The sequence below is a fragment of the Acomys russatus genome, chromosome 18 (genome assembly GCF_903995435.1).
Source record: "Acomys russatus chromosome 18, mAcoRus1.1, whole genome shotgun sequence".
Taxonomy (NCBI): domain Eukaryota; kingdom Metazoa; phylum Chordata; class Mammalia; order Rodentia; family Muridae; genus Acomys; species Acomys russatus.
This window is the reverse complement of record NC_067154.1, coordinates 30,456,656-30,468,527: the sequence shown is the minus strand read 5'-3', so window position 1 is coordinate 30,468,527 and position 11,872 is coordinate 30,456,656. Positions and strand designations below refer to the sequence as shown.

General features: G+C 36.6%; 1 protein-coding gene across 1 annotated transcript; it reads right to left on the bottom strand.

Annotated features, from left to right (window-relative positions):
* Positions 1-5,388: 5,388 nt before the first annotated feature.
* Positions 5,389-6,498, bottom strand: LOC127202352 (igE-binding protein-like; the record flags this gene model as incomplete). The annotated part of the gene is made up of 1 exon (XM_051161031.1): positions 5,389-6,498. A coding segment is annotated over one exon (1,110 nt), but the record flags the coding sequence as incomplete, so codon positions are not given.
* Positions 6,499-11,872: the final 5,374 nt, after the last annotated feature.

The following is an 11,872-nucleotide window of genomic DNA, read 5'->3' as shown; positions in this document are numbered from 1 at the left end:
ATATCTAAGGCTCAGAAAACATCACAATAGAGGGGCAAGAATAATGGATCGGGGAGTATTTTAAAAGATTGTATCATCTATAGTGTCAGAAGTTACATCCACAAAGTCGTAACAACATGGCAGTATTAGCATGAAACCTGAACATGATGACACCAAGAGACATGCCAAATTGGACATAGGAAATTTAAAGGCCTTGATTCTATATAAAGAACTATAGACAACTCTGAGGGAAGAACAGACCAATTGGTTATCTAATATCAAATGGTCAGCCCCTAAAAAATACAGGTATGTAACAGATTGAGCAGGTTATGTTTATGATTATATATAAAATATAACAATATTACATAAAAATTAGGATTATATATAAAACCAATATTGTATAATATATTATATGCATACATATGCATAAAATATACATATATGTGTGAAATTATAATTAATGGAAAAAGAGGCCAAGAATGTTAAGGTGAGAAAGAAAGAGTATATAAAAAGATTTTAAGGAATCAAAGGAAAAGTAGTGATCACGTTTATTTTCAAAAGTAAAAGAAATAATTAGAAAGACTTTTTAAAAAACTGTATTCTGAAAAATAAAACTAAGAGAATAATTTCCACCAAATAATATATGTAATATCTATTGTAATGTAAAATATTGATAACTATTTTAACTAACTACATTACTTTTATTTATGTATAATTTGCGTATGCCTATGGGAGAGAATGCGGGGCTGCATGCCATAGTATACATGTCAAGTCAGAATCTATGGTAGTCTCTCTTGTACCACAGATTGGTTCATTCAGGCAAGAATTTGTTTGTTTTGTAAATTTATATGAAAATGCCCACAATTAGTTAAAAACAATGGTTTCTAAGCTTCTTATATTTAAACATAATATCAGATATTATTTATGAAATGAACTTTAAATTAATAGTCAACCTAATAGTATCAATTTGGTAATTTATAGTTTCTGGTAATTAAGAAGATATGTTTTCCATGATATCAACACAGATGTATTTCAAAAGCTTTTTCTTTTTTTTTTTTCATGTATCAAGACTGAATCACCTGGTAGCACTCAGAGGAAGGCTAGCAGGCTATCAAGAAGAGACTTGATACCCTATGAGCATATAAAGGGGGACGAAGTCCCCTTCAGTCACAGTCATAGGGGAGGGGATTAAGGGAAAAATGGGAGTGAGGGAGGAATGGGAGGATGCAAGGGATGGGATAACCATTGAGATGTAATAAGAATAAATTAATAAAATAAAATTTAAAAAAGACTGAATCAGCAAACTTTTTTAAAGTAATAAAGTGGTAAGTTAAAAACTTTAAATAAACATTTAAATTCAAACAATATAAATATGAGGACTTCAAAATATCTCTTCTTTGTAGAATAATTTTATATTCAGTTTAATCTCTTGCTACTTTATAATGAATTTATCAGAAGACATGAGGAAGGAATTCACAATTAATTATGTATTTTTATGTAATCTTAAGAGTGCATGTTTTCAAAAAGTGTGTAAATGTTATTTTTTTTAGTGTAATTGGTTTAGTGATTAATAACTGAGGTACAGACTTTTTTTCTGAAATGGGATACAGTGCAATTTTCCTCCAGATTGTAGGAATAATTTTAGTATAATGTTATTATATTTATAATAAAATTTAACATGAACTTAGTAACTGCTACTCTGAGTTATGAAACAATATATCTATCACAGAATACTATCAATTTCATAAAACACAAGAGCATGTTTTACTTTTATATACCTACTATGAAACAATGAATAAATTATAGCTCAATAATTCATGTTCACTGGATCTTGACTCATTTATGAAATATGCCATTATTGTATTTATTTGACCCACTGTCTTGTATTCTTTTCTGAATACAATAAACATTATTTTTTTAAATTGGGGGAACCCTTTGACTGCTTAATTAAATATAAAAGTTATCTTCTTCTTCTAAAATTTATAAGTCATATAAAATAAATCTGTACTAGGGGAAAGGAAGGTTGCAGTTTATAGTCTCAAAATGGAGAAATAGAATTCTTGGCGCTTCAGGTGTCTTTATTTCATTCACAGTACATCTGACTGAAATCTGAAAGGAGTTTTGGTTATATTAAATTATTAAAACTTGGGTTTTCTCAAAGAAAAGGCAATGAATTACACAGATTCCTGTATAGAAACTTAATTTTCCCACAGGGTATAAGATACACACACACACACACACACATACATACACACATACACACACACACACACACACACACACACACACAAAGTTTTGTGAAAAAGAAATAAAAATAAGAAGAAATCACTTTGATATTTATTTAGTTGTGAGCCTGTGGTGATCACCTTTTCTCTGAGAAAAAATAATTTAAAAAGCAAACCAAACAACATAAGCTTACTTCATACAATAAGTTCTTAGGAGGATTCATTTAAGGAATGTCAAGATTTTATGAAACAAATGTTGATCACAGGTTAAACCAGGGCAGCCATCTTAATTATAGAAGGAATGTCTTAACATTAGTGTACTCACTGCAGTGAGTCAAGCTGCTTATAGGAGTCATAAAAGGACATTTCTTTAAAGCACTGTGTTCTATATCTAAGGAAAAATGAGTAAGATGGAGAGATTATACTGGACGCTTTCTTGGTGCTGACTACATGGAAGATGGTATGAACAAAGTATTGAGAATGATCTCAGAACTTTCCTTCCATGTCCGTGTTTTCATTAGGGGTGTATCCTCGGTGAGTGGGCCCAGGTCTTCCCCTCAAGGTTCCTAAAGCAATGGTGAAGGATTAGAGCTTTCTTTTTATTTCCTTAATGCAGAGCAAGGACTCTCTGCAAGATATGTCTAACTAAATTCTGTTTCCTAGAGAGTCATTTCCCTATCTCCTATTCTACTCTCATTTTTGGTGTAGTATCCCAAGGAATATAAAAAATACTAACAATAGTCCTAAGAAGGGACAGGCAGGTGATAGTGTGCTGTATCTGTTGATGGAAACTTTTGGGTTCGAATACGTCCTGCTGATGTTAGAAAACCATTAACTGTTTTATGGAAGTACTGCTACATTTATATTTCTTTCTTACCTGCAGCAAAGTGTCCCTTCACCATGCTTTCCTGGGGAACAAAGCACGGTGGGTATCCAATAGTTTTATTTAGTCATCATTTCAATTTATTTTCTCTATTCCATTTTTTTTTTTTAAAGCAGATCACATATATTACTCTTAGGCAAAAAAAAAAAAAATGTGGGTTATTGTGACTTGCGTTACTGTCTTGCCAGCAAGAACGATGCTGCACACACAGGATCCTTCTGCAGTAAAGCTTTAATGCGTCTTAAGAGGGAGAGCATAAGCTTACGACAAGTAAAATGGAGACCCCAAACAGCAGAAACCCATCCCTTATATAGGAAACTGTTCTCCGCTTAGGATGTGTCAGTCCCTGATTGGCTGTTACTCATCAGGCGATATGACGCCACGGGAGAGGCAGAGCACAACAAGTGGAAAGTTCCTTCGCACATGCGCAGATTACTTGTTTACCAGTTTGGGACACAGGATGTCAGCGCCATCTTGTAATGGCGAATGTGAGTGCAGCCTCTCACATCTCCCCCTTCTCTTTTAATTAAAGGCCTAACTAAAAGAATAGGTGAAAACTGGTGCCACATCGGGTTCGCAGCTCGCTACAGTTTGTTGTATGGGCAATGAGCTTAGGAAAAGGAAATGGTCCGATCAAGGCTGGAGCATGACTCTGGACCAACCAATCGAGGACCATTTTAGAGGTACCACTCAGTGCCGTCCCGTGTGCAATGGGCAATTTTCTCCGCGGGGTGCAACGGCCACTGGGTGCATGTAGATATAGGGTGCCTTTCGACGTGCAATGGCAACTAGGCCCAGTCGAGTGCAAAGGCCACGCAGAGAGAAGAAAGAGAGAGAAAAAACTCATTGCCCTTATTTAGGACTTAAAGGCTGCCCACCAAGCCGCCGTCTCCCCCTATTCCTTTATTTAGGAAGCAATAAGACACCCAGTAAAGAGAGTGGAGACAGAGGTAAATAGCTCATATTGCCGCAGAGCCATTTTACTGCAATGCCTCACTATGCAACTCTCCAGGGCTGCTGAAACTTACTCACTCCACCTCGTGCAATAAGCTGAGACTCTGAGGGTGCAGGAGCTGAGCAGCCAGCGACTTATTGCTTAAGCATGGATAGCCATATATCAGGGGAGGTCCCACTTTCTACTGCTGCAAGTGCTTGGGCAATAACCACCTTGTCTCTTTTTGTTTGAGCCCTGAGTTTACAGACCAACCATAGGGTCAACACTAACCCACAGCAGATCACAGCTCCAAATAATCCAACCCCAACCCATTCCTTAAAGAAGGAGAAAGCCGAAGATATCCATGACGAAAGTCCCTCTGTAAGTGACAGATCCAGGCGTGTGGAATTAACTTGAATGATGGCAGTTCTTAATTCTCTTAATGTTTGCTCGAATTCTGTTGTCCAATTCGGCATCGGGAGTGGGAATGTTGACATGATCCCCCAGCGTTGTTCCCCCTTTGTTATTATCACTTGGGTCATCACCAGGCTGAGTATCAGCATCTTCTGGAACCGTCTGGATTTTTCTGGTAAGTCTTTCTGGTACCCAAAACGGATTGTCTTCATCCTGTGGAAAAACGCACACAGCTCCCCTGGATCTTATAAGAATAGGATCCGGTCCTTTCCATTTGTTACTCAGAACATCCTTCTATTTCTTTGCTTGTGGTGAATATCTTTCATGAGGGGCATACTCATTTGATAGGGTCAAGCCCATATGTTGCATAACATCCCTTCCCCATAAATTAACTGGGAGAGGAAGTACATACGGTATGAATTTTCCCCGTTGACCTTCGGAAGTTTCCCATGTTAGGACCACAGAGCTAATCAAAGGACAGGATTGGTAGCCCAGACCTTGTAAGGCATGAGATGATTGGGTAATGGGCCATGCTTTGGGCCACCAATGAGAAGAAATTATGCTTTTATCTGCTCCCGTATCTAGAATGCCCTCAAATGCTTTGCCATTAATTTTTAAATGGAGCCTGGGTCTCTCATTTAGAGGGATCATCAAGTAAGCCGAATCATTGCCTGAAGAGCCCATTTTGGCAACATTTGGTCTAGAGGATCCTCCTCCTATATTAGGGAGGAGTAACAATTGAGCAATTCTGTCCCCTTTTGAAATTGAGAAAACTCCTTTTGGACTAGAACATAAAATTTGAATCTCTGTAGAGTGTTGATTATCTACGATTCCAGGATACACTATTAAGCCTTGTAAGGTAAGTATGCCTCGACCCAGTATGAGGCCGACAGTTCCTTGAGGCAAAGGTGTAATGGTCTCTGTAGGAACTGATTGGATATTCATTTGTGGCATTAGTAAGAAGTCGGAGGCGGCACGCAGGTCCACTCTTGTAGAGTGTCCTGAGCCGTGTCTCTGTTGTCCTCCTGGGCTTTGACAAACCGGTTCCCATATCTTTGAGGGCCCTGGGACCGAGGGCCCGATGGCCCGTTTTTTGGCGCATCGGTAGCCTGGCTGTTATCGACAGTTTGATTGTTAATAGGTGGGAGGAGTCTCCCCTGCACATCTCTCACCGAGCGGCATTGGCTAGTCTTATGATATCCTTTGCCACAACGGTTGCAGAGAGTCGGTGTTTCTCCCCTTCTGTTTGAGTTTTTGCAGTCCTTTTTAAAATGTCCAGGCTTGCCACAATTATAGCAAGTCCTCTGGTTGGTTTTACCAGCGGGGCGTTTTTGAGACTGGAGGATAGCAGCTGCTAGGTCCGCATTAGTAAGCGGTCCTCCGAGGTCTCTATACACTCTGAGCCAATCTTGTAAGCCCTTATTTTTTCTAGGGGCTATGGCGGCTCTGCACTCTTGAGTGGCTTGTTCAAATATCAACTGTTCAATAAAAGGTTCCACCTGCTCAACATCTCCAAAGATACGTCCTGCTGCTTCTGTCATTCTGGCCACAAAATCAGAAAACGATTCCTCAGGGCCCTGAATAATTTTTGTAAGGCGCCTATTAGGCTCCCCTTTTTTAGAAATCGCTTTCCAGGCTTTAATAGCTGTCTGTGAAATTTGAGCATAGGCTCCCCAATGGTAATTTGTCTGATTCACAGTAAATTGACCTTGACCTGTCAACAAGTCAAAGGTCCAGTTTCTCTGTTCAGGAGTAAGGGCAAGAGCATTGGCCTGGGCTTGTGTTTGAGCAGCCTCATACCAGAGAGCCCTCCATTTCATGTATTGACCCATGTCTGGAAGTGCGGCTTTTGCTACCATCTGCCAATCAGAAGGAGTTAAGGTGCCAGTGCCAATTCTATCCAACATTACCAGGGTAAAATTTGCATTAACCCCGTATTTGCAGACAGACTCAGCCAATTCTTTAATTAGGTTATATTCGACGGGGGCATGTACTCGTCCCCCGTTCTCTGTTTCAAAAACAGGAAAAAAATTGTGTAATTTTTTGCGAATCTTTTCCGGCCAAAAGGAAAATCCAGACCGCAGTTCGTAGGGTGGAGGAGCGGTGGGTGTTACCCTACGAGAGGAGTTATGGGAGGGTTTTTTATTATTTCCTCATTCGTCTGGGTAGTATCTCTCCTCCTCATATTTGGCTGCCTCCTCCTTAACTCTGCTTCTTCCTCTGAATCAAGAGCCTCATTGTCAGAAGCATTGGGGCTAGAGCTTGCAGAGCTATCAGTATTTAATGCCTCAAGTTCCCTTAATGGGTAAAGTCCTTGTGATGTCCCTTCTGGGGAATCAGGGGACTGCACTCCTTTTACAGGAGGGTTCTTAGCTTCTTTCCTTTTACGGGTATCCCTTTTCTTGCGCGCACCCAACCTCTCACTACGTTCAGTTTCTGACATGCTATCCTGAACTTCCTCTAGGGTGACCTGTCCTTCCTCTACTGCCCTCTTGCATTTGTCATCCTCTAGGCAATTTTTTACAAGTAAAAAAATAAAAAATATCACTCCTAGAATCGGCCCAAGAAATTCAGAAATATGAATACCTCTCCGAACTTACCTATCCCTGCAGTTCTGAATCCTCCTTGAAGCCAAGGGGTCTCCGAAGGTGCTGACGATGGTGTGGTCAATTTCCCGGGTTTCGGCACCAGATGTGACTCGCATTACCGTCTCGCCAGCAAGAACGATGCTGCACACACAGGATCCTTCTGCAGTAAAGCTTTAATGCGTCTTAAGAGGGAGAGCATAAGCTTACGACAAGTAAAATGGAGACCCCAAACAGCAGAAACCCATCCCTTATATAGGAAACTGTTCTCCGCTTAGGATGTGTCAGTCCCTGATTGGCTGTTACTCATCAGGCGATATGACGCCATGGGAGAGGCAGAGCACAACAAGTGGAAAGTTCCTTCGCACATGCGCAGATTACTTGTTTACCAGTTTGGGACACAGGATGTCAGCGCCATCTTGTAATGGCGAATGTGAGTGCGGCCTCTCACAGGTTATAAAACAAAATAATACTGAATAAGGCATATTTTTATGGAAATGATAATGAGGTCTACATTTCCACCAATGCAAGTTAGAATAGGATGGGAATGATGTTTTCTCATTGTGAGTACATACTCTTTTTCTAGAGCTTTTGAAAGCACTTCTATTCCCTCATGCCCCAAGTCTTACAACAGATGTTAAGTTGAGAAAGGGTGTTAAATATTACTACTCAGCATTTTGGGGTTTGTAGAATAAGTACAGGCAGTCTACATCCTAATATCAGTGTATTTGATGGGATAAGGTTTGATGAACTATGTAAATGTAAATTGTAAGTGTATTTCACAATAAGATTATTTTCTATACTTAATTCTTTCAAGAGTACAAGTATTATTTTAAAATATTTAAATTAATATATTCAAGTAATATATGTAAAAATACCTATGTCTAGTTAGAACCTAAAATTTGATGTCAGCTAAAGATATTATGGTTATGATTTTGAATACAACAAAACCATTGTAGAGACCAATTATTTGTTTATACTCCAAATAAAATCTATAAAACATTTGTATGTGTGGATTGTGTGAATTCTTCCATCTTTTGTTTATTATGTGTAGAAGTATTTGCTGATATTCTATGCTTGCTATGTCTGTTACCAACACATCATGATCCATAATATCTAAAATTTCCAATTTACTAAAACTCTGACTTTTCAATTTATTTTGATTTGTCATTCTAAATCAATATTTCATATTTTTGAAATAGGCTATGTTATATACCATTCTTAGAGTTATAAATATGTATCATTTATTAATTACTCATATGTATACATAAAATATTTTAGTTGAAATATTTATATATTTTGAATTTTTCTTTTGTTTTTGAGATAATAATATAATTATATCATTAATCATATCATTTCTTCCTTCACTATCATCCTGCCAAATGCTCCTAACAAACTCTCCTTTCTCACATTTATATTCATAAAAATTAATTACTCTTTTTTAAATTAATTACTGTAGGTAGCATGGACATCATTTATATATGCATTTATTACTAAATATAACCTTCTTTGTCTGTATAACATTACTTATATGTATGATTTCAGGAGTGATCACTTAGTGTGGACAATAATTTAGTATGTGAATCCTTGTGGAAGATTATTTCTCCTGCTCTCATTATTCCTTAGATGTAGTTCATGTGTCATAGCTAGGTAGGACTGTTATTTGCTTTCCTACTATGAAAGCTTGTACCTAATGGTCCCAGGAAAGCTATTCCTCATGCATAATGCATTAAATTCAGCTGCATCTCAGGGGTCCTGGGTACCTGTGACTTAAATTCATGTGTCTGCAGCAGTAAGGACTTACCTTACATCTCTGTGAAGAAGTGATGAGTAAAAGCAATAGTTAGTAATATTTGTGAATCTTTGGACAAATCTGACAAACAACTCAGAAAAAGGACTTCTCATGTCTGGTATTGGGTGTTCGTTACGGAATCTATGGCTCTTGGAAAGAATGTTGTGAAACCAGATGAGAAATATATATATATGTGTGTGTGTGTGTGTTTAAGTGCATTATAGTTTGTACAGATAGTTATTAGTATGGTTTGTTGTGATGTTTTGCACATATTTTATTTTCACACTTATTTTATCATCACTGAAGTAATTATATATTGCCAATAATTTCATAATACAATCTGTATATAAGTGAAAACATAAAAAGATTTTTTTCTGCTTGTTTTATTTACTTACCAAAGTGCTGAAGGTCTTTTGTCCAAATTGACAATTTTTGGTGTAAAGGCTGAGTATTATTTCATTGTCTGTGCATATCATGGTTCTATTGTAATTAATCTATTGATGGACACTCAGTTTGAATTCTGCCTAGTTGTTGTGAAGAATGTAATGATGAGGAAAGTACACATAATCTGATAAGCTACATATTAAAATCCTTTAGAACCATTTGTTGTAATGAACCAATTAGATAATAGCTAAAATATTTCTTTCAAAAAGTTGAGAAGCTATTTCACAGAAAAACCTTATGAATTCTTACTCAAATTAACAGCATTCAAGAGTTTTCCTTCCTTTACCATCTCTCCATAACCTTTGTTCATTATTCTCAACCATTCTAAATGGGTTGAGGTGATGTTTCATTGTATGTTTAATTCCATTTTCTGGTTATTATTACTATGGACAATCATTTAAAAGTTGTTGTAGCTTTTGTTTGACTTTTTGTTTTGTTTTAACTTTTTCATTTGATTTTAGAATTCCATATGTGAACATTGCATTTAATTCATTTTTATTCCCCTCTTTCCCCTCCAACTCCCTTGTGTCTTCATTCCATCTTAAATCCATGACCACTTCCTTATTTATGGTACATATATGTGATAAATATATATGTATATATATTAAACTATATTTTACTATATGTACAATCATATATAACGTTAACACAGTTAAGATACCATTGAAAATTGTGAAATCAAGAAAACTATTATTTCTTATAATTTCTTATTTGTGTCTATATATACACAGTCTACTAACTTCACTTTATATTGATAATTTATACATATTTTTAGGGGTTGAAATTTTGCAATTGGGGCTGAAGAGAACTCCCCTTCTCTTCCAAAGGTCCTGAGTTCAATTCCCAGCAACCACATGGTGGCTCACAGCCATCTATACTGTGATATGGTGCCCTCTTTTGGCATGCAGGTGTGCATGCAGGTCAAACACTACATACATAATAAATAATTTTTTGTTAAGAAGAAAATTTGCAATTGAGTTCACAGCTGGTCAAACTTCAAAGAAATATAAACCATGGAGTTCTTAACCATAATTGACATATCTACAATGAGAACCCTACACCTAATGATCAGGTAACATTACAGAAGAGGTTGAAAGAACTGAGATTATCTACTGTGAGAAGAACAGTTTCAGTTTCTTCTATATAGGACACCAAAGTGGTACCGATGAAATCTGAAATTTATGACTGCCTAAGTAAGATCAAACATTGCTAACTCCAGTTGAAATACCAGCAAAGATGTATAAATCTCAGAAGGCCTGCCAGTAGAAGAGATACATGAAATTCGCCTTCTTTTGATATTTACTCAAACAGTTTTCTCATTTTTACTAGTTTGTTTTAAAATATTGTAAATGGAGTGCTACATATTTTGAATGGGGTATGGAACATTTCTCCCCACCGTGTAAGTATATCATTAGCCACTTTGTGAAGGTACAATTCATTTTGCTCATATTTTCAATGGCAATAATTTCATTATGACAGAGAATGAAAGGCAGTGGCATCTCCATTCATAGTGGTGGGAGATTGAGACATAGTTTGTTCTTGTCTTAGTGATTCAAAAGGCAGAAGTTGGAACCAAACTGTGAGCAAACCCATGTTGTATATGATTACATATATTTCTTTAAAACTTTATAATATCATGTTAAATATTTTAAGTATTTCAAAACCAAAGCATTTTCATGAAAAAATGAGAATGTTAATGAAGTCAAAGTATTATTGAAACAAAATTTGACCCTCCATATAACCATACAGAGAGTTAGTATAGGTAACATACTATTGAAAATTGTAAAGTAAAGAAAATTATTACTATCCATCTTTTATCTATAGAGTACTCAATATGACACTTGCTTGGGTAGATAGTGGAGATCCAATACTGTGTAGAAATGTCAGGCCTTTCACTACTGTATATAACAAAATAAAAAAAACTCACAAATACAGTTTGATAATTCAAAAATTTTCTTTTCATTTTTCCAAGAAGACTTGGTTTAATAATAGATACAAAACATACATTAGCTATTTATCATTTTTATGTTCATTTTGCAGAGCAATTACCTTATTTTAGTACTTTGCACAGTTAATCAAAATTGCAGATTATAGCACATTGGAATAACCGTATCTGCATTCACAAGTACTCTAATAAAATATATACCAGGACACATTGTATATGTGTTCTGGTGAAAGAAGCAAGATTTGGAGAAGATGGGAATTTTGTTTGAGTGTTCCAGAAGTTTTTCTTTAATTCATTTCACAATTTTCCTTAGATTGAGTTTGGTAAATGTTGTTTTTATTTCCTCAGAGAAAAGGATGAGATGAGAACTGTACACAAGCCTTATAAATACAAGGCTTGGACTGAGTCCAGAACCTTTCTACCTCTGTTCGGTCTTTCCCCAGGCTTAGGCCTGGAAGTTTCTAGCATATGTACAATGTAACCTTCTGAATTCTTGGAACTTGAAGACTTCTAATTCCATTCTCGGAACATGAAGACTTCTAATTCCAACCTCTGTCTACTTACCTGGGCCTAGATAGTTTTCAGCCTCCAAGACTTATTGCTGACTAGGCTCGCCCTTTCTAGCACTTTCTGAATGGATGTTTCAACTCAGCTGTTCTGGCACAATCTCC